The 24581-nt window shown below is 40.2% G+C and overlaps 1 protein-coding gene across 1 annotated transcript in view; it reads right to left on the bottom strand.

The window, feature by feature from the left end:
* Positions 1-24581, bottom strand: part of RSU1 (Ras suppressor protein 1) — a 232276-nt gene that overhangs the window by 88879 nt on the left and 118816 nt on the right. Inside the window, exon 8 of the mRNA XM_031652473.1 lies at positions 19741-19873. Coding sequence (XP_031508333.1) covers positions 19741-19873 — 133 coding nt within the window. The remainder of the gene's footprint in view (positions 1-19740; positions 19874-24581) is intronic.

Here is a 24581-nt window from a genome sequence, read left to right as displayed (position 1 = left end):
GACCCTGTTGCAAAAAAAAAAAAAAAAAAGTAAAGCTGTTAGTGGTAAGACAAATATTAGTGGCCAAGAAAATCAGGAGGTAACAGACTTCAAAAGGTTTTGTTGGTACATCTTCCCTATGTCACTGTTATTGTTTCATAATTAAATGGCATTCTATCTAGACATCGGGTTACCTAAGCCTTTATACTACTGAGTGGCCCATGCTTTTTTTTTTTTTAAGTATAAAACCTAGAAGAAGATCGCTGTTTCTTTTTCTTTTCAGGCAGGTATTGCTCTGTGGACAGTAACAAGGAGAACTTCCTGAGCTTATATACTGGACAGCCAATTCCAGAACACTAGAGACCAGGCTCTGGAAAAGAAAATGAAAATTTGGAAATATGGTATCACTACTCACATAAACACATGGTTTCATTTAGTACGTATGGCTTGGTAAAGGGGGACTGGATTAACAAATTCTGGTAATATAGTAAGGACAAAATAAATGTAAAAAAGAGAAGTAAATGGAGAACATCAACATGAACGCATGCTGCTTTGAGTAGAAAGTAATTTTTCTGCTTTGTCACTCAAATAGCTGGCAGACCTGACATCACCCTGGCTGTACTTCCATGCTCTTTTGGAAAACTTTCTTTGGCCTCAGATTTGGATTCAAATACTATTTTCCACTTAGTGGATAAGAGCTTCCTGAAGAAGAGCTCATTCTTGGATGGGCAACAGAATTAGAGCCTGAGTCTAGAGCTAGTAAAACAAAGACAAAGAACGGACCACGGAGAAAGCTTGAGAAAGACTGTCCTGGCCATCTGATTACAGTCAGTTGGTACATGATGAGCCAAGAAAGGCCAGGAGTGCATACTCAAGTCCAAAAGAGACAAATACTAGTAAGTATTCTAGAGAAAGGTCACACCCTTTAATATGCATTAACAGACTGAAGCCCAACTACAAAACAACACAGTTGATCCCTGTATTAGTCAATTTTCATACTACTATGAAGAAATACCCGAGACTGAGTAATTTATAAAGAAAAAGAGGTTTAATAGACTCACAGTTCCATTGGCCGGAGAGCCTTCACAATCGTGGCAGAAGGTGAAGGACAAGCAAAGGCACATCTTACATGGTGGCAGGCAAGAGACCGTGTGCAGGGGAACTGTCCTTTATAAACCATCAGATCTCATGAGACTTATTCACTATCACGAGAATAGAACGAGAAAAATCCACCCTGAAGATTCAATTATCTCCCACCGGGTCCCTCCCACAACATATGGGGATTATGGAAACTACAATTTGAGATGAGACTTGGGTGGGGACACAGCCAAACCACATCAATCCTTTATCCAGAATTCTTGGGACCAGAAGTGTTTTGAATTTCAGATTTTTTTTTGGACTGACATATTTGCGCTCTATTTACCAGTGCAGTATCTCTAGTCTGAAAATCCAAAACGCTCCATGAGCATTTCCTTTGAGTGTCATGTCAGCACTCAAAAAGTTGCAGATATGGTGCATTTTAGATTTTGGATTTTTGGATTAGGGATACTCAACCTGTATAACTGTGTTATACATCTACTGCGGGCTGCAGTTATACAGGTTGGGTATCCCTAATACCAAAATCAGAGGGTGTATCCAGCAGGAAGATAGATTTGTACTTGTCGTACCAGAATCACTCAGATAAGGGGCTGTTAAATTAGAATCAGGGTGAATTGCAGGACTAGAGCAATTCACTCTGAGGGACTAAGGAGCTGGCAGTAGGAATATTGTTAGGGACCCTTAAATGCCGCATGTGCCTGCAACCCTAGTATGAGGATGAGGCCTTGTAGGAGGCTGAATTTGATTCAAGAACCAGAAAAGTCAAATGATCTTGTACATTCCCCTAAGCTTCATACCCTGGCTTCCCTTTGAGGGTATCAACATAAACTTAACATTTCCTTATTTTCTTCCCCAATGTTACTTAAAGCAACTTGGAAAATGAGACAACGTTCTTTTAAATTGGCCAGAACTTGATTTCTGGCTCTGTCACCAGTTGTTTTACTTAAACGATGACTGTCCATTTTCTCATCTGAAAGCAGAAGCAAATCGTGAACCTACAGGAGATGTTCTGTAAAGAACTCACGAGGGCCTGGATGTGCATGGCAGGAACATAGAAGTCAATAAATGTCAATTCTCTCTCCTTAGTGTAATTGAGGCAAACTGTATCACACACTAATAACCTACATGAAGAAAATAAAAACGAGGGTAGGAAGTTAGGAGTAGCTGACTTTATAATGCAGGTTCTGAATTTTCCTAGTAAAAGCCACTCAATACTCTTAGTACTGAAACCACAGTAAACCCAAGTCGTCTTGTATCATGTATGCATACAGTGGCCGGAAAGGAGCATTTTTCCCCATCTGCAGTTCTCTTCTAACCATGTTCCAAAAATTTATAAAGAATATTTTTACTTTATGGCCAGTATGTTTTCTTGTTGCCCTGTCTCAACTAAACTTAGAAAAATGAAGCAGAGGCTGTCTTCAGGAAACTTAAAATAATATAGCTCCAAGCTTATAAGTATTTCAAAACAAAAACTTTTATTGACAACATTTACATTTCTTAGGAATTATCCAGAATTTAGCACCAAAATAAATTTGTTAGTTGCAAGACACATTCTATTAAAAGATCACACCACTCACGCAGTTTCTATTGGGAATGCACAAGAACAGATTAAACATGCTCATAATCCCACACAAACAGTCTGAAACACACACGTCATCTTAGTTGACAGCCTTAAAAAAATTAAGCAGAGACGAAACAACAAAAAAAATCCTTGTCTCATCTGTAGGAATCGGAAGCGCATATCCATCCTTTAAGACACAATCAATTCTTTCAAGATCCATTCTTCCTTATTTCAAACCCTCATGCCCTTCCAAAAATAGAAAAGCCTGTCACTTAAAGTCTTAGATGGGAAAACACCCCTAACAAAACAACAAACCCAACGTAGAAATCCATTTTCTTGCTTTTTCTTTATTCTTCTCTTTTGCTAGGTCTTCATGAATGACCATCTTTTCCCATTTGATTCTCAAGGAAAAACAGACTGCCACAGATTCTTCCAAGAACACAGGAAAGCCTAATGTTATCTGACAGGTGTTATAAAAAAGTGGAAGATTTCACAATGCTTAAGCCAAGAATTGGAATGGTCCATGCATTAAGCAAGAAACCTTCTCTCAAACTGTCTCTCAAATTGTCTCTTTCGAAGATTCAGGACTCATTTTAAAAGGTGGTATCACCTTGAAAATTTTTAGTGTACCTGATCAAAGAGAGACCAAAAAGGAGGACTTCCACACAATCTCCAAATGAATGAAAATGGGAGACAGTGTAGACAAAACCAGCTACAAAACCACATTATTTGTGGTTTCTTCCTTTATACCTTCATGGGAAGTAAAAAATTCCTACTGGGGAGTATTTTCTTTTTTTAAGAAATAATCTTTTCAATAGTGAATGCATGTAAAAATAGGACATTCAATAGGTACCACAGGATAGAGTGAAGAGGATGTGCCCACTCCTCCCTGTCTCTTGCCATCCAGTTTCTTTCCCTAGAGATAACCACCATTACTAGTTTATTGCTTATCCTTCAGAAATATTCCATCCATTTACAAGCACAACCATGCACTCCACATGCCCCATGGACTACTCCATCAATGGACAAAGAGAAGGCAGACAAATGAATCACAGACCCCTCAGATTTGAATTAAAAAAAGTCTCGCTTTCAAACATAATTAATTTGTTAAGGAAATGTTTCATTTGCACCATAAGAGTAGTATGGTAAAAAGAAAGATCTATAAAAATAATGAAGGATCATAGGGAAGACAATCTAAACTGAGTATTAGATATTGAGAACACATTTTAATGTTTCCAGTACTGTTTATTACCTACCACCAAAAACAATGAATTATATAACTTGGAACACTCCAGACCCCAGAATGGTCTTACCTTTCAGAAACTAAGGTGACCTGTCACAAGTCATATAAGACATTGGGGGCATGTCATGTGCAAAGCCCAGTCAAGAAGGAATCTTGCTTTCAAAAAGATTTAAGTCTTTTACAGGAGAAAAAAAAAAAACACACATACTTAACTACTAAACTACAGGTAGTATTCACACCAATAAATATTGAGTGAGAAACTTACATACAGTGCATACAAGGCATATAATGTCTGACACCTAGGAAGTAAGTGATAGCCACTGTTATTATAAAATTACTACTAATGAAAGTAGAGGCCCTAAAGAAAGATGATAAAAGGAGCCTAGAGTTGATGGGCAGTAGGGAAACCTTCCAAGAAAAGATCTCTGAGGAAGCGATATTTAACCTGAGACTTGAAGAATAACTGGGTAAAGATGTGAATAAAGAACATTCCAGACAGAGAAGGCGGCATACATGGATGTGAGGTGGAAAGCAGGTTGTATCTCTGCTGGGATGTAAACCGGCCTTGTCTGCGTCCATTCCCAGCAGCTCTGTCTGAAGGCTCTCTATTGCCAGCTCAGCTCCCACGTGGCCCACCATCACCATCCTTCTGCCCTAGAGGATACTTACCGCGATGTGGGAATACTCAGGGCAAGGATAGGGTGATGGAAAAACTCCCCTCATCTGGCACAATAAAGACCCAAGTTTTTTTTGTTTTGTTTTGTTTTGTTTTCCCCCCCAAATGAGACAGTGTCTCACTCTGTTGCTCAGGCTGGAGTACAGTGGCACAATCTTGGCTCACTGTAATCTCTACCTCCCAGGTTCAAGCTATTCTCCAGCCTCAGCCTCCAGAGTACCTGAGATTACAGATGTGCACCACCATGCCCAGCTAATTTTTGTATTTTTAGTAGAGATGGGGTTTCATCATGTTGGCCAGTCTGGTTTCAAACTCCTAACCTCAAGTGATCTGCCAGCCTTGGCCTCCCAAAGTGCTGGAATTACGTGTGTGTGACATCACACCCAGCCAAAAACTGGATTTTTAAGAAATGTGGTCTTTTATTATATCTTTAACGGGGTATCAAAAACAGTGCTGAGAATACAGCAGACACAGGTCTATGTCTCATGACAGAAGATACACGTGGAGCCTGGACATAAGAAAGGCAATCTGAATACCATTTTTCCATGACATTCCAAAGAGCTCAAGTTTAAAAAAATAATAAGAAGAAAAATAAAAAACAAGGACTATGTTAGTTCATTCTTGCATTGCTATAAAGAAATATCTGAGGTTGGGCAATTTTTAAAGAAAAGAAGTTTAATTGGCTTGTGGTTCTGCAGGCTGTACAGGAAGCATAGTGCTGGCATCTGCTTGCTTCTAGGGAGGCCTCGGGAAGTTTACAAACATGGCAGAAGATGAAGGGGGTGCAGGCATGTCACGTGGCAGAAGCAGGAGCAAGAGGAAAGGGAAGGGGAGGGAGGGAGGTGGCACACAGTTTTAAACAACTGGATCTTGTGTGAACTCAGAGAGAGAGCTCACTCATCACCAAGAGGATGGCAAAAGCCATTCATGAGGGATCTCCCCTGTGATCCAAACACCTCCCACCAGGCCTCACCTTCAACATGAGATTTGGGTGGGGACAAATATCCAAACTATGTTGGAAAAAAACAAAACAACAAAACAAAGAGCTCAAGTTTAGCACCTTGTTCCCAAGGGAAAGGGCTGAGCTCAGTAACTCTTAATTTTGGATGACAACTGTAATAAAATCCAGAAGAAAATGGAGATTCTGCTTTAAAACAAATGCTATAGGCTTAACATTGGAAAAAAATGCTTCCTATCTTGTGTCTATTTAGCAGTCTTAGCCTTATAGTTACACCAAACACAACATGCTGCTGGAGAAAAACAGAGAAAAGGTTTACCTAAGACAGCAACTATCACCCTGCTGACTATTTGCATGAAATTATGAGTAAGTTCTTAGATATTGGTTGTAAATATAATGCACAACTGACAAAAAGCACCGTCTTAAATGATCCTTTACATGCCACTTTCTCTACCCTATTAAGATGCTCGTTGTTTCTTTGATTTATCTGATAATAAATTTTTGATGACTGGTAAGTCTCATAAAATTGCTCTGGTGCTGACTATACTGATTAATAAGTCTGAAGAATCGAAACTGTCAGGAATTCATGTGTAAGAATAAGTTACTGCCAAACATCTATTAGATATTCCATAAAATATGGAATAAAAAGGTTGATCTGGTAATTTTATCTTGGATCCATTTTCCTGTAACAATTTGTGTTCAGGGTCATCATTGTCTTCTATTGCCTTAAAAAAAATCGATAAAGTAAATGCAGATGGGAGGCAAATTTAAGAATTAAATTGAATTAAAAAATAATTAATTGACATCAATAAAATACGTTTTCTAGAAAAATAAAGAACTGAGTATTAGAAATCATTGCTAGGACGACCCTCAGAGATGATCTAGTTTGAAACTTGAGCTTTGCAGATGGGGAAGCTGAGGTGGGTGGGATGAGGTCATCTGCCATGAGAAAACTGGCACTAGAGCCACCTCTAAGATGAGCAATCTAAGAACACTCCTATGTATATGCCATATATATATATGCCGTCTGTATGTTTAAAAATGTTATTTTGATTTTAAAAAGTTCAAATTTATAATAAAAATCAATCCATTTTCACCTGAAGTCTTTTTCCTCTAACAAGTCCTATATGCCTTATTTCCCCTTCTTTTTCCTTAGTGTTTCACAGAAGAGTCACTGTCTCTTTACAGCATGGTGCATCCTATGAAAACAAGCACTCCATCTTTGATACCGCTCTCAGCATGCTGAGAAAGCAAGCCAGTCTTAATTACACAAGAAGACAACTCTGTGTCTCTTGATAGTATCCACTAATCCACAGATCTCCTGGGACAAGGTAGGAAAAATGAGACAAAAATCATGAGGGCTCCAGATGTGGTGACCAGAGTCCCAAGATGGAACAGGAAATCTCTGACTCCACACGCTATGGGGCAAAACCCTCAGACGCGTTCAAACCAGAGCGACTCCATCTTGAGTGAGGGCTAGGAAAATGAGGCTGGGACTTGCTGGGCTGCACTCCCAGAAAGGTAGGCATTCCTAGCCTCTAGATGCTTACAGTTACGGGAACAGACTGATAATGTTGACTAAACAGACCCAGACTTGGGAGTGTTCTGATATCCTGATATCTGGAGAACAAAGGCCTTCCTAATTTTGCTTTAAAGATAATATTGATTCTTGCAAAATACAGTAATTAAGAAAATTAATCCTCTATCACAAACCCTAGTAGCAGAGCACATCTCCCCATGGTCTTTTAAAATCTTTCATACACACACACACACACACACACACACACACACATATGCATGTTACCTAGGGTGGACACACGTTCCTCCTCTTACTTTTGGGAATGCCCTACTGTCCATGGAGTAGCTGTTCTTTTACCAGTTTACCTTCTTAATAAACTTACTTTCACTTTGCACTGCAGACTCTGGATCTTTCCTGTGCAAAATCCAAGAACCTTCTCTTGGGGTCTGGATCGAGACCCCTTTCCTGTAACAAAACTCCAACACCCATCAGACAGGACCACACAGGTCCCAGCTTCCACACATACTGGAGGGGGTCCCATCACATGACACACACACCAAGACCCTCCACACCACACATGCCCTCCTTAGATTCTAGTGAAGGAAACAGTGGGGGCTGGTACTCTGTGGAACCCTCCCTTCATGAATTCTCTACCAAATAGCACAAAGAGGCGGTTTGTTAGGTACCTTTCATTCCTAATGCATCTTCAAATTCGAAGCAACTTTTGTTTTAATAGGGACCATTCTTAAAAGATTAAAAACAACACAGACCCCTCTGCCATTCCTTACAATGAAACAGTGGTAAATGTGCATTTTTGGAGAATAACATGATGTTGAAACCCAAGTCTTAAGAGTGGGATGGGTGTGTGTGTGTGTGGTACGGGCATGGGTCAAGACTTAGCCATTTAAACGCACTGGCTCATAAACAGAATATGCCTCCCTGTGAAGGTGTAGAGGCTACAGATGAAGAGAGGAAAAAGAAGGAATAAACTCATAAAGAACTGAATGCCATTTCTGGGCATCTGAGTAACAATAAATATTTCATTCTATTGTGTTTGTATATTATTTCATATGTGTTTATAAGGCTCATGGTATTAAAAAATAGCCCAGAAAATACTGTTTTCCACTATGATGGTTAATTTGTAAATCTTCTCATTGGGAAAACAAACAATTCTATCGCCTTTGACATGCACATACTTTTAATTGATGGTGTTTATATCGAGATTGTGTAAATTATCATTGAAGTTTTGGTTATTTTATATGGCAAATTTACCAAATACTTTTTTGTTGAAGTCCTAACCCCAAGTACCTCAGAATATGGTGTCAACAAAAAGAGTACCCTTTTGTACTCTGTAAAATATTTGAAGAGATTTATTCTGAGGCAAATATGAGTGACCGTGGTCCTGACACAGCTGCCCCAGGAGGTCCTGAGAACATGTGCCCAAGGTGGTTGGGGCGCAGCTTGGTTTCGTGCATTTCAGGGAGGCACGAGACATTAATTAAATACATTTGAGAAATACACTGGCTTGGTCCAAAGGCAGTTCAATGATTCAACTTCAATTCAATTGCTTAACTTCGAACAATTCGAAGCCGGGTCTTCCAGGCTTTACGTAGATTTAAACATTTTCTGGTTGACAGTTGGTTGAGTTTGTCTAAGACCTGGGATTAATAGAAAGGAAATGCTCAGGTTAAGAGAAAAGATTGTGGAGACCAAGATTCTTGAAGTCTCATAGTGGCTGTCCTTACAGACAACAGATGACAAATGTTCCCTATTCAGTCCTATAAGGGGTGCTAGACACTCAGTTCATCTCCTCAGGATTGGGAGGGCGGTGAAAGAAAAAGATCCAGCTATGTTAGTAGAGATTCTTTACAGACGCACGTTTTCCCCCACAAAGCATGGCTTTGCAGGGCCATTACAAAATATGGCAAAGAAACATGTTTTGGGGTGAAATATTTTTATTTTCTTCTTTGTCACGTAATGTTATGCCAGAGTCAGATTGGAAAGGAAGTCAGGATATATAGGGTTAAATAAAACCCATCTGATGGGAATTTATAGTTTGTAGAGCATGACTCCCCAAACTCCTAGATAGGAATTTGGGCAAGATTAAAAAAAAAAAAAATCGGAGTTTAGTCCTCAATGGTCATATTTGGAGACAGGTTTTTACAGAGATAATCAAATTAAAATGCAGTCATTAGGGTGGGCCCTCACCCTGGATGACTGATGTCCTTGCAAAATGGGGAGCTTTGGACACAGAGACAGAGATATGTAGAGAGAAGATGATGTGAAGAAGCATATGGGTAAAAGGGTCATCTCAAGCCAAGGAGAGAGGCCTTAGACAAACCCTTCCCTAACTGCCCTCAGAAAAAACCAACCCTGCTGACACCTTGACCTGGCACTTCCGGCCTCTAGAATGTGACACAATGAATTTCTGCTTTTAAACCACGCCGTTTGTGGTACTTTGTTATGGCAGCCCAAGCAAACGAATACAAACAGTAAAGACAAAATCAGCTGTCACCAGGAAAAGAAAAAGAAACATCCAAAAGCCACTGTGCTTATTCATTAACCTGCCATAAAAAATAACCAAAACTTCAATAATTTAATTTCTAAATAAACACTACCTAATTGGATAGAGAATATAAGGTATGTGCATTCTGACAATGACAGAATTGCGTATGTTCCAAATGAGATTATTTAGACCAGGTGTGGTGGCTCATGCTTATAATCGCAGTACTTTGGGAGGCCGAGGTGATCGGATCACCTGAGGTCAGGGGTTTGGGACCAGTCTGGCCAACATAGTGAAAACCCATCTCTACTAAAAACACAAAAAAATTAGCCAGGCATGGTAGTGTGTGCCTGTAATCCCAGGTACTTGGGAGGCTGAGGCAAAAGAATCACTTGAACCTAGATCGCACTGAGATCGCACCACTGCACTCCAGCCTGGGCAACAGAGCGGGACTCCGTCTCAAAACCAAACAAAACCAAATGAGATTATTTAAAAATGAACTGTTACAGGAAAGCAGTCCCGATACAGACCCCAAGAGAGAGTTCTTGGATCTCACCCAAGAAAGAATTCAGGGCGGGTCCACAGAGTAAAGTAAAAGGAAGTTTATTAGGAAAGTAAAGGAATAAAAGAATGGCTACTCCACAGACAGAACAGCCCCAAAGGCTGCTGGTTGCCCATTTTTATGGTTATTTCTTGAGGATATGCTAAACAAGGGGTGGATTATTCATGCCTCTCCTTTCTAGACCATATAGGGTAACTTCCTGACATTGCCATGGCATTTATAAGCTGTCATGGCACTGATGGGAGGCTAGCAGTGAGGACGACCAGAGGTTACTCTCATCGCCATCTCGGTTTTGGTGGATTTGGCTGGTGTCTTTACTGCAACCTGTTTTATCAGCAAGGTCTTTATGAACTGTATTTTGTGCTGACCTCCTATCTCACCCTGTGACTTAGAATGCTTTAACCGTCTGGGAATGCAGCCCAGCAGGTCTCAGCCTCATTTTACCCAGCTCCCATTCACGATGGAGTCACTCTGGTTCATGAGTCTCAGACAGAACTATTAGAGTGGATAATATTTTCTTCTTGACTACATTTTTAAAAAATCAAGAGTCTTATAAACAAATAATATAATATGCAAACACAGTAGAAGAAAATATGGCAAGTTATTTCCTTAATGCTTGATGAATACATTGAGGCATGGATAAATGCCTGTGAACATAACTCACATTTAAGTTTTTTATCTGATAAAGTTGATTGAAACTCCTTTCACAGCATTTTGCATTTTAATCTAAAATAAATGACAACACAGAAGAACCCTTAAGTGCCAAAAATTAAAAATTTAAAAAACCCCACAAAACCTCCAACAATGCCTGGCCAGAATAAGACACCAAAGCTCAATAAAAAACCAGCATGTAATAAAACAAGATATTACTGTGTAGAGATTAGAAAACACAGACAGTTTTGTTTGATTATAAAAACGCCACTTTTAAATTTATCTCTCAAATAAAAACAGCAAATGCAGGCAATAATTCATCTTAGCTGAATAGAAAGCATCAAGCATTGAACTTTTAAGATTCCTGGGAGTTAATAATCAATATGTAGAGTTGACCAATTTCACTTCATTGAGGTCAATATCCAATAGTTCAATATGATTATATCGAATGAACAGCATCCAAAAAGAATTCAGAATAGCTCCTCTTGAAGAGAATGTAACCTGACACATTTTGGGATTTTTGGAGTATGGATGGACTCTAGCTGATATTTATTTTCCTTCTGTCAAGTGAGACAAATTATCTATATTCTATTTACCTGAAATTGATACTGTAATGTATCATGCTCCATATTAGGAGCTGTATAAGGCATGCCAAATGCAGGCTTGATAGTCAACAATCGAGTGAGGGGGATGGAGAAGGGAACAGGGGAAAGAAGGGACTGGAATAGGAGGACAGAGATATACACAGAGAGACTGAGATAGTTTTACTCTTTAAAGTCCTATGGAAAAGTCTTTTGTAGTGCAGGGTTCAGGATAAATCTCTCTTCTCCCTTTGATGTTGCAGCTGTAGTTTTTGCCCCTACGCCCCCTCTGATAGCTATCCACAACTCTTCAAAGGTAAGCACACCAGTCATTGAATAAAATGCAAATTGCATTGAGTAAAAAAGGCAAGGAGCATAGAGTTTTTTCTCACTGGTCAAACCCGGGCCTACCAGGTCCCAGTCAGAGCTCCTAGGCAAGCATAGAGTGCTGGAGGACTGACCACATTAAAGGACCAGAGGAAAGTAGTGAAGAAAGCAACGTGGATATGGGAGGGTACATTTTCCAAGTCTTTACTTGCATCTACTGCATATCACAGTGAAAAACATTCCAGAATAGGACTCGTATAAAGTGGAGTCTTACTAGATGCCTTCAGGAATACAGCTAGTCTCCCGAAGCTGGTTTTTGCACCTTAGTAGAGTTTCACCTTTTACTTTCATAGGATTAGGGGACGGAAGTTCCCAACTTAACTCACAGAATCCAAGCGTCTGGGAAATATCAAATGGTAACAAGGACATTTAAAAAACTGAACCATTTTGCATGAGCTATAAAATTATAGAAAAGTAAAGCCTCAAAAGCCTGTGAAAACAACATATATTGAATAAATTATGAAAATGCAAAAAAGGGAAAAATACTAGTTACCTGTGAAGTATATATGAATAATAGCGTTAACCAAGTTACAAGGCAGAAAACAAAATCCTTTTAAATGCAAAATATACTAAGAAATCTATCAAAACACTTAGAAGAGAGTAAGAACTGTTATGTATTCTTCCTTACATCGTCTGTATTCCTCCTGTCATATTAAAAAGGGAGGTAACAATTTAGCAGGGTAATTAATGCCTCATGACCACATATAGGAACAGTTGGGCAATTAAACCAAAAATCAAACTATTATTATTATTATTATTTTGAGACAGGGTCTCACTCTGTCACTGAGGCTGGATGGAGTGCAGCGGTGTGATCTCAGCTCATTGCAACCTTGACCTCCTGGGCTTGAGGGATCCTCCTACCTCAGCCTCCCGAGTAGCTGAGACTACAGGCATGTGCCACCATGCCCAGCTAATTTTTTTCATTTTCTATACAGATGAAGTCTCACTATGTTGCCCAGGCTGGTCTTGAACTCCCTGAGCTCAAGCAATCCTCCTGCCTCACCTTCTCAAAGGGCTGGAATTACAGGCATGAGCCACTGCACCCGGCCTTCAAAAGTTAGTATTACAAACTGGCTTACTCTTATTCAGTAGGATAAACATTCTGGAGCTCTTTGTGTTTTAAAATGTGATGCTACCTAATTTTGTCATTGAAGTTAACATGAAATAAGATATGTGACACAATACCACCCCAAATATAACATACTATATGGGTTTCCCTTTTCTCTAATACTCTTCAGCAATACTGGTTAAATGCAACATATTTTCTTGCAAATAGGTCCAGAGATGCCAAAACTTTTTGAGTCATATATTATGAATAAAATGTGATAATGCATTTTCAACTTTAAAAAAGAAAAAATAGGCCGGGCGCAGTGGCTCACACCTGTAATCCCAGCACTTTGGGAGGCTGAGGTGGGCAGCTCACGAGGTCAGGAGATCGAGAGATCATCCTCGCTAACACAGTGAAACCCTGTCTCTATTAAAAAAAAAATACAAAAAATTAGCCGGGTGTGGTGGTGGGCACCTGTAGTCCCAGCTACTTGGGAGGCTGAGGCAGGAGAATGGTGTGAACCCAGGAGGCAAAGCTTGCAGTGAGCCGAGATTGCACCACTGCACTCCAGCCTGGGCAACAGAGCAAGACTCTGTCTCAGAAAAAAAAAAAGAAAAAAATAATATAAATATGTAGCATTTATAAAGAAAATATATGTCACCAGGAAGAGAATACATAGTCAACTTTTAAAAAGCAAAAACAATCTTTATGTTAAAAGCCAGGCGTGGTGGTGCATGCCTGTAATCTCAGCACTTTGGGAGGCTGAGGCAGGAAAATCTCTCGAGGCCAGGGGTTTGAGAGTAGCCTGGGCAGCATAGCAAGATCCCATCTCCACAAAAAAATAAAATAAAAAACTAGCCAGGCGTTGTGGTGTGTGCCTGTAGTCCCAGGTACTAGGGAAGCTGAGGCAGTGGGATTGCTCGAGTCCTGGAGATCAAGGCTGCAGTGAGCTATCAGGGCGCCACTGCACTGCAGCCTGGGTGACAAAGTGATACTGTGTCTCTAAGGCGGGGGAAAAAAAAAAAGCTTTAAAGAAAAATAGTTCTTCATTTTTATGTCTACTACACAGAAATATTGTTTTTCTGTGGCTTAATTTGGGCTATTTTCAGATACAGCAATGAAAAAGAAGAGTCTACATTGTTCTACATACTGATTGTCACTATGCTCAATTTACTAACCACTAGAAAGATCCTGGAAATTTAACCCTCTCCTCCATCTTTGTGAAGATATTTATAAAACCATCTGCTAGCTCTGTGCACCCATTTACACTTCATCATATGTTTATTAAGCTTTTCTTAGAGATAATTTCCTATAGTGAAGGGCTATTTTAAAATGAATGGGCTCACCTATTAGGTTTGAAATGTCCTAGCTTTTTGGTGAACCGGTTATATCAGTGAAGTTATTTAAAGAATTTCTAGGCCACTGACTCAGCAGTCATTAGAGGATATAGTAGTTGTTTAATAAAGCCCATTTATGTCCATTATAGCTTGTAACAGGTTTGCACAGAGTGCAGAAGAAAAATAAAACATTACTTAGCTTTAATTTCACAAGTAAAACCATGTGAAAAACAATAACCAACAGCCAAAAGAATGCTTCCTTATAAATCAAACAGTATGGTTTATTTGGCTAGATTTCTAATAAAGAGGAATTCTTAGCTTTTATCTCATGGTTTCCCACCATTCACCAAAGACTGCTTTATTAAAATGTTTCTGTTAACTAATATGAATAATAGTATGGCTGGACTTCATTTAAGGTTAAAAAAATGGAACACACAAAAAACACATGAGCAGGGAACTTTCCTGGAGAGAGAAAAGAAAGATGAAAAAGACAAGGCAGAAATGACGAGGAAGCATCTTTTGAGTGATGCCATGCTGGAAATGAGGCTTTAGGACTGCCATGCTTGGCAAATTGCAGTTTTCACGATGACGCCTGTTTGCCAAATACCTCTTTCAACGGATGCATTTTCAGCATAACATTTGTCAAGCCTCTTCTTTTGTTAACTTGTTGACAAGAGTTTACCTGTCAGCTTTTAAAATGGCTTGCAGTTGCTATCCACGTTCCTTGATGGAAATGTGGAAAGTGTGAGTTACCCCCTTTCACAAAGAATCTTGTCAAGGGTGCTGACTTCAACCTGACTGTCGCTCCTAGGGGGAGAAAAATCTACCTTCTGGAAACTTAACAAGTGGTGAGTATTCCATCATAATTCTGCTTCACAGAAATAAAAGAGGTCAAAGAGACAACCACCACCAAATAAAGAGTTAACACATGATTGTATAACTCAGCAACAGTTTAAAAACATAATGATGTGCGTAGGATGTGAGCTTCAACCACCCAACCAAGCACGTCATTTTATGTTAACCAGCAACTCAATGACACCAGCCAACAGGTTCCCCTGTGGAAGGCATGAAAGATGAACAGAGAGCAGCTTCCACCTGAGACACGATGAAGGGGCCGTTATTAATGCCCCAAAATGTCACTTCCAAAGAGCCACCTCTGAAGTACTGTACCTCAACATCCTACCAGCCACACCCCTCCTGCTTAACGGAACAAATTCCCGTCTTCATGAAGCTAAGTCATCTCCAAGTATTTTAATTCTGCTGACACACGAATTCATAGTTTTGTTTCAAGCATCCATGTCTCCCCTTGGAGTCCATTAGAGCCTATAAATCAGATCATCCATCTTCTCTGCCCTAGACTCAGAAGAACTTGAGGATGTACCCCGAGGAAGGTCACTGTGAACGCTGACCACAGACATGAATGAAAAGAAAACATTACGGTAAGTTTTTTCATTCTTTATTCCTCTCATTTAGGTAATGGGTTAACTGGTTAGAAAAAAGGGGTTGGGGTGGGGGAAGGAGGAGGAGGTTCACAGGCATTTTAAGTGCCAAAACCAAAAGTATGCTTTCAATGGTAGTCTAAAGATAGACAGATAAATACACAACCACAACACACAGACACTGATAAATATATAAGGATTGCCTTTAATAAAGGGGAAGTACGTGGCTTAAACCACAGAGACAAAGAATTGAAAAGTAGGCACTATAAGTTTTAGAATAGAAGATCAAAAACTATGGCAATGAATGTGAAACTTGCTTTTTTAAAAAAACTATGAGTATCATGAATAAACTGCCTCCCCCCGAAGGCTGCCACATATAAAACATTTTTTTAAAGTCACCAAGTACCTGCTAATTTGCATAATATTTTTCAGATAGGATATTAAAAATTCCCTAATTATGAAATGGCTGCTTCAAACCAAGAGGTGAGTTGGGTTCTAATTATATGAGGATATACTAATATAGTACAGATCTGTTCATATAAAGGAGGCCCTTAATTTTGAAAATCAGTGTGTGTTAATCTGGTGAAACACAGCAGTGACATTTTTGTACAGTTATTATTATTTTTTTAATGACTAAAAGTTTGACTTATTGTCTTATCGGCTAACAGTCCATTTTTGGGCTAGTATGTTTGACAAAGGGATGACAACAGCTACTACAGGAGAATGAGAGAAGGCCAAAAAACTCAAATACACAAAGTAACCAACCCTCTTCTCCTTCCCAAGGAGGAGAGAAGAGAACTCACAGCAGGCCCCCGCCCTAGCAGAGCTCATGTCCCTTGTGACCTCCCAGCAGAGGATCATGTCGATGCCCCTAAAAGCAGCCATTATGGAACCAACTGGTCCCAGTGGAAAGGGGGCAATGGCTCTCCTATGCTTACTGCAGCTTCTGCTTCTTTTTTTTGAAACACAGTTTCACTATGTCACCCAGGCTGGAGTGCAGTGGCGCCATCTCAACTCACTGCAACCTCCACCTCCTGGGTTCAAGCGATTCTCCTGCCTCAGCCTCCCTAGTAGCTGGGATTACAGGTGCCCACCACTACACTCAGCTAATTTTTGTAATTTGAATAGAAATGGCGTTTCACCATGTTGGCAAGGCTGGTCTTGAACTCCTGACCTCAACTGATTTACCCACCTCATGGTGAATCTCCCCATGATTCACCCCAAAGTGCTGGGATCATAGGCGTGAGACACTGCACCCAGCCTACCGAAGCTTTTGAATGTTGATTTAACTGCATAAAAAGTAATCCAAGTCTCCATGAGGAAATGAAACAGCAAAAGTTAGCAGACACAATGCTTAGACTACGCCAACCCCCCAAAATAGGATGCTAATAACAGACATAAAAACAGATACACCAATTATGTTATAATACCTCTCATATATCCAGAATCCTAACCACGTTCAAATAAATTAAAACAGCCTGTAACAGTGCAGAATGGTGATTAATTGCTTAATAATTACTTTGAGGTAATACAAAATCCATAAACTCACAATTTAACCTTTTAAAATTAAAAGCACTTTCATATGCGATGTGTTCTCATCCTCTGTAAATTATAAGCTCATCTATTGAAAATTAAAAATTGTTAACCAGAATAATAGAGAATTTCCTCTAATTCCAGATGGCTAGGAGTTTGTTCATGTATTTTTCTGTATACTATCATATACAGAATAACTTTTTTCAAGATACCGTACAAACCAAGCTCTAAATAGCTTCCCATATACTAAGAAAAAATTAGAGCCCTCTAAAACTCATGATAGGAATGATTAACAATTTAAAAGGAACAAGATAAACAATCATCTGCTAATTTGTGACTATATTTTCACACATTTTCATAATTAACTAATTTCCAAGGGTGAGCTATATTCATATTTTTTAAAAAAGATTGAATCTGTAATAACTGTACATATCTATATGGCTTATGAAAGAATTAATACACATCCTATACCTATCTCACATTTTATCCTTAAGGTAAGTCTTTAGACTTATATTGTAAGTGTCACAGTATTGTCTAAAATAATCTAAACCATGCTTTACATTGCTTTTATATAGAAGGATACGGTATCATTTTGGCAATTTTAGTATATTTCGTTTTAAGGTGATTGTTCATTTTTCTTTTCTTTTTTTGGGGATGGAATCTCGCTCTGTCACCCAGGCTGGAGTGCAGTGGCACAATCTCGGCTCACTGCAACCTCTGCCTCCCTGGCTCAAGCAATTCTTGTGCCTCAGCCTCCTGAGTAGCTGGGATTACAGGCGCCCCTCTGCCATGCCCAGTTAATTTTTGATTTTTTAGTTTCACCGTGTTGGCCAGGCTGACCTCGAACTCCTGACCTCAAGTGATCCACCCGCTTTGGCTTCCCAGAGTGTTGGGGTTGCAGACGTGAGCCACCGTGCTCAGGCAGGCCATTATTCTTTACAGCTTGTCTTCTCTGTTTCTGTCTGGTGGAAACATGGCCACAGCAATGTCTGACCAGGAGCATGGTGCTCAGGCTGCAAGACTACAGGAACGCAGCCAGTCATTTCTGGGCAGAGGCTCTGCCCTGCCAATCAATCCTGGCCCAATGGCCTGGCACAGATTCACAGGGTTTTATTGAGTGTGGGACATACTTCTGATACCAAGAAAAAAAAAAAAGAAACGAAACTCTTAACTAAATGTGACCTTTAGCAATCTTCTATCTTTCTTCCAATAGTTGGGACATTCCCAAAGGTTGGTGCCAGGCTGGACATGGTGGCTCATGACTGTAATCCCAGCACTTTGGAAGACCAAAGCAATAGGACTGCTTGACACCAGGAGTTTGAGACCAGCCTGGGCAACATAGGGAGGCTCCGTCTCTGCAAAAAATAAAAAATTAGCTGGGCATGGTGGTATGTGCCTGTAGTCCCAGCTACTTGAAAGGCTGAGGTGGAAGGATTGCTGAGCCCAGGTGCTTGAGGCTGCAGTGAGCTGTGACTGTGCCACTGCATTCCAGTCTAGCAATACAGTGGGATTCTGTCTCTTAAAAAAATAAATTAATTAATTAAAAATAAATTTTAAAAGTTGATGCCGGAAACAAAAACAGATTACATTTAACTATGGATGTTTTTGTCTTTTTTGTAGATGCTTAAAATTATACTAGATCTCAGCATTTGGGGTCCGGCAAACATTGTGATAAATGACAGTTTGTTTTGCAGCTGGGGACTGGGATAAGGTAGGAAAATAATGATGGTAGATATAACAACAGAAGCACGTGGAAGTGGCAGAATTCCTTTCAGCCTTGACACATGGAGAAAGAAAGAAGCAGGAATGGTGAGGTGTTTGGGACAGTTTTGCACAGACTCCTTTCACCTGGAGTGAGGACTTGAGGTATTTTGGTGCTGTGACTTTAAGCTGGCAGATTCCGCTTCCTCTCCTGCCTTTTCCTTTTCTCTAAGAGATTATCATCTCACTAGAGTAAAAGCTTCTCTGTAATAGAATGACGCATTGCTAGTACTCTCTACTGATTTTATAAATAAACTGCTTAACAATTTTGTTCAGAACACTTGTAATTCTTTGCATTCACAGAAGAAAAAAATATGTTCTCATCTGAATGGTGAATTTCCTTAGTGCCATGAACATTCAACTAATTTAATACCTCAAAAATTCTCTAAAGAAAATCGGTAAAAATTCCCTTGAAAATGTCAATAAAAAACAATTTACAAGTAGAGACAATGACCACATGCTGTTTTTCTTGTTTTTGTTTTTTTCTTTTGAGAAAGGGTCTTGCTCTCTCACCCAGGCTTGAGTGCAGGGCATGACCACGGCTCAGTGCAGCCTCAATCTCCTGGGCTCAAGTGATCCTCCAGAATAGCTACAATGACAAGCATGCACTATCATGCCTGGATAATTTCTTTTTCTTTTGTAGAGATGGGGTCTTGCTATGTTGCCCAGGCTGGTCTCAAACTCCTGGGCTCAAGCACTCCTTCAGTCTCGACTTCCCCAAATGCTAGGATTACAGGTGTGAGCCATACCACACCTGGCCAACATGCAGCTTTTAATAGAACATTTTAAAATGCTAAGTGTTAACTGCCACCAATAGGATACTGTCACATAATATTTTTAAAGACATAATTATAAATACTATAAAATCACAGTCTACTATTTCAGAAAATCAGAGTCTACTTACTATTTGTATGTCTCAGAACGGATATACTCAAACACATGGGACACACCAAGCTGGAACTGGTCTGCAATGGGGGTCACCCAGGGATTGTTCTCTGCTTTGAATACCTGCTTCTGACCAGTTAAATCCAAGTTTCCTGGAGGAAAAAAAAAAAAAAAGTGAAGGTCACTTCATCCAATACGGAGCAGGTCTAAGAAGTCCTTCTCAGTAAACACAGCCTAAGTACCCTAAATCAAACCCTAAGTACCTCTCGGATCATTTGATGTCTTTTAAATTTCTTAACCTGAGTCATCACAGGTACACAGTCATGACAGTACCTTGGCCCAAGAAATTAAGAACAAAGAAAGGAAGAAAGAAGACAGATGGAAAAGGGGAGCAGAGCGGAGGGAAGGAGATATTTGCTGCAGAGACAAAAATGACCTGTTCAAGATTAAGACAAGTGATAATATGAAAACCACTTGAAATTCTATCTTGACAATGTCAGTATGCATCATGCCTTGTCCTGGCTGATCTGGACCCAATCTGATCAACACCACTTTTTTCATCAATCAAGACAGCGTATGAATGGAGAAAGACAGGAATGTTACCCAAGTCAAATTGTTGTCACTCAAGTATAAGAGCATAAGCACATCTTGCAATCAGCCCTAAATGAATCTCATTAACATGGCAGTGTTAAAGACTAATGACCTTTTAAAATCATTCCTCATTTCATTCTCCAGCAATCCGTAAGGTCAGATACTAATATTACTTTGTAGGTAAAGAAATGGAAACTTAAGGAAATTAACTAACATGCCCAAGATGAAAAAGCCAGCGTGAAGACTTCAAGCTGATGCTCAATCTCATACTCCTTATTTTTTATTTTTTATTTTTATTTTTTTTGAGATGGAGTCTCGTTCTGTTGCCCAGGCTGGAGTGCAGTGGCGTGATCTTGGCTCACTGCAAGCTCCGCCTCCCGGGTTCACGCCATTCTCCTGCCTCAGCCTCCTGAGTAGCTGGGACTACAGGTGCCCGCCACCACGCCTGGCTAATTTTTTGTATTTTTTTAGTACAGACGGGGTTTCACCATGTTAGCCAGGATGGTCTTGATCTCCTGACCTCGTGATCCGCCCGCCTCGGCCTCCCAAAGTGCTGGGATTACAGGCGTGAGCCACCACACCCGGCCAATCTCATACTCCTTCTACAGTGTTTGGTGAGGCTATCAGGTTATGTATCAATCTAGATAAGGCTGAGTTAATGAAGGTAGCCTAAAAAAGCCAGCAAGCACCCCTTATCTGGATATGCTCTGTTGACGACCAGTTGACTGGTTTTTTTTTTTTTTTTTTATGTATTCAAAAATGGAAAAGGCAATGCGTGAAAGAACTTCCTAAAATGCACTCACCTATGAAAATGAGAAACAGAGAAAGAGAAGTTAGGCAGCAGGGATGTATGTGGAGGTCTGTCCCTAAAAGTCCTACTGAGGATATCAATTTTCAGACTTCTTGTCCATGGCCTGCGACTGTTTGAACCTAGAGATACAGCAATGATTCTTTCTAAGACACAACTGAAGTTACATGTTGTTGCTGTTCCCAGGCTCTACTGTCTATGTTTTCACAGATGGTAACTCAGGACAATGAAAACATATTCTGGGATGCAAGTATAGCACAAAGCAAATCATTGCCTAGCTGATCTGAGCTTCGGAAATGAAAGGATAAATGAAATTTTTTATGAGGAAGATAATGCAATATTGCTCCTTAAAACAAAATAATAGATACTTTGAATCTTTCCTTTTTGTTCTATGAACTTGCAACTATTCAGAAAAACAAAGAAAAGAAAAATGACTACAATTTCACAGAATCTTTTTAAAGAAAACAGACACTACTAAATATTAACATAGAGTAATTCATCATCTTCCCAAAGCTACTAAGAATTTGTTGGCGCTCGGTACAAAAATAAGCAGATCCGTTTCTCTCCAAGATTGTCAATATTGTCAATTTCCTCATCTTAATGGTGAAACATCGTTAGTCAGATATTAAGTCACTTGGGAAATCAGTGAGCTTGATTCTCTAAACTATGAGTCAGAATGCTGCCTAGGGCCAATGAAAACCCTTAGTGGTATGCATTCTGCTTAGCTGAGTATCTCACCTGGGTTTGATCTTGTTGGCAAGGGGCTGCCATCGATCTTTGTTTTTATCTTTACTTGGGGGGGGGGGGTTTAGAGTCCCAAGAATGAAACTGACCCCTTGTTTACATTTCTCTATAATTCTTAATTCCTCTTAAAATCTAGTTTGCTGCACTCAATATATCTTGTCTTCCATATAATTCCTTCACGATTTTTTTTTCTCCAATTTTCTCTTTTCCTAAAAATGAATATAATATACATTCCTGGAAAGAAGCCATCCATGTAAAAACAAGTCTATTTCTGACGTGTCGTATTTTATGTGCACAATGGTATGTTGCCCATCGTGCTTAGGAGCCAGGGCTAGTAAGGGAAGGGGTTACAAACCACACAACAGTCACCACGGTGCAGCAATGTCCTCATCAGGTGGGGATGGCAGTGCTGGAGCTCAACGTGTCTTAAAACATTCACCTGAGAACAGCCTATGCTTACATCTTGTCATCTTCCTGCCTCTAATCTCTGCCCACAGACATCAGCATAGAATCAACTATGAAAAAAATAAACTTGAGGTGGTTGGAAAAAATACGTGTATTCTTGGCCAGGCGCAGTGGCTGATGCCTGTAATCCCAGCACTTTGGGAGGCCGAGGTGGGTGGATCACTTGACGTCAGGAATTCGAGACCACATGGCAGTCTGGCCAACAGGGCAAAACCCCGCCTCTGCTAAAAATACAAAAATTAGCCAGGCGCAGAGGTGCGCACCTGTAGTCCCAGCCACTCGGGAGGCTGAGGCAGGAGAACTGCGTGAACCTGCGAGGCAGAGGTTGCAGTGAGCCGAGATGGCGCCACTTCACTCCAGCCTGGGTAACAGAGCAAGAATGTTTAAAAAAAAGAAAATAAAAAATATGTGTATTGCAAAGTGGATGAGAAAAAAGCAGCAGAAGCCATGAAAGTATAAACTGCATATTTATGGAATAGGACAGAAATGAATTCCTAAGCTAAGGGGATTTTCTAGTTAGTGAGTATTTTGCCCTAAATATCTTTCCTTCTTCTGCAAAATTGGTTATCCTAATGAGAAATATAGTCAGAACTTCTAGTTGGTAGAATTTTATTCTGTTGAAGAAGCATCCAGGATATTCAATCATTTACACAAGTGCTTTGTTTTTAACATCTGGTTCAGAGGGGAACTGCAGGAACACACCTTTTTTTTTTTTCCACTTTGGGAAGAGTGAAAAGAGGCGGCAAATCAGCTACATTTGGGCACAGAGCATTTCTTACTACACTGTATTTTCAGGGACTTTGGCAAGCATGAGAACAACGTGGAGCAGGGAAAGGATCCGGGAAGGATGACACACACAAGCCTCAGCGATTTCAAATTTGCCCTGGGAAGACTTGCTTGGGGTAACGAGGGGAAGAGACTCCTCTAGCCTGCATCACAAGCTTGCTTCCGCCGAGTCCCCAAGGCTTGCCCCAATCATCTGAAACTGGAGGTATGTTATAAGCAAAGCTGGTTTTAAAGGCCCCTCCTTAAACTTAAGGAATAGGTACGTGTTTCTGCAGGAAAGAAGCACCCGTGTTCTACTACTGATGGCTTGCAAAACCACTCTGGAACGCACTCAGCCTGCCTCTTGTTAACTTATTAACAGCATCTTACTAAGCGTGCAGTCTTTTCAGTGGTAATCCTCTGAAAATAATACACTAAAGTTCTATGGTCCCTGACTGCCACTCATGGAAGGAGAATAATGCCAAGAAAGGTCAGCCATGTTCTCTGGGCCCTTTTGTCTGAAGCCTGCAACCCCCTGGAGATCTGTCAATCCCAAGTGATGTCTCTATTTAGGTGCTGTCAGTGGAGGCGGCAGAAGCATCACAGATTGCTAATGACGGCTGCTAACTGGAGCACACAGGAGACACTGGATAAGAGCTAGACATACTCCCTTCAGGGAAAAGGAGTCACACGCTAATGTCTGCAACTCAGGGTTAACAGAAAGGACCACAGGCTATTCATGATCATCTTCACTTATATCACTTTCAACCTTTCCGCACATTTTAGCTGGGATGGGGAGTGGGAAGGAAGGGACAGATGACTGGGTTACCCTCCCCACCCTCATCTGCTTACTTCAGTATTAAGCAATGCTACTAAATTAAATTCACAAGTGCTTCCTAAAGCTACCTGAACTTAGGAGCCTAATAGAAAAGAATGATTAGGGTTCACTGGGGAAAAAAAGCAAAGAAAAAAGCTTCCTGTTTGATGCTGTTCTTTCTTTTTAACAAAGAACCATGAAACCCAGGTATAATGTCCAGGGCAAACCTTAAAGGAGGAAACTATTATAAATGACAGGGATGGAAACTGCGCGAGCCAAACAGAGCAATGTCTCTTCGGAGTTAGAACCGGGACTTGCTGTAATAGGGCATGCTTGTTTTGTTTTCCAACTTAATGTCACCGGTGGATAACACAATACCTGTTTCTGTAGCGCTGCGATCCTCCCAGCAAGCGATTTGTCTCTGGGTTCTCTTTCCTCACTCTGCACCAGTCAGGGATGAAGCAATTTCAGAAGAGGGTTAATATAATTAGAGTAAAGCTGGCCATTATACTGTGTGAAAAGATGACACCCGACTCATATTGGCCTAGCAACAAGTTACCATTGCCTCAGCAGAGCTCGTCTGTCAGCTGTCGGAGGTAGGTTCCCTTTTAAGTAATAACATGCAGGAAGCATCTCACCCCGCTGTCAGTCAGCCTGCAATCGCCCTGAC

The sequence above is a fragment of the Papio anubis genome, chromosome 11 (assembly GCF_008728515.1).
Source record: "Papio anubis isolate 15944 chromosome 11, Panubis1.0, whole genome shotgun sequence".
Taxonomy (NCBI): domain Eukaryota; kingdom Metazoa; phylum Chordata; class Mammalia; order Primates; family Cercopithecidae; genus Papio; species Papio anubis.
Note: the sequence above shows the minus strand (reverse complement) of the source record. Positions and strands in the feature narration are given on the sequence as shown.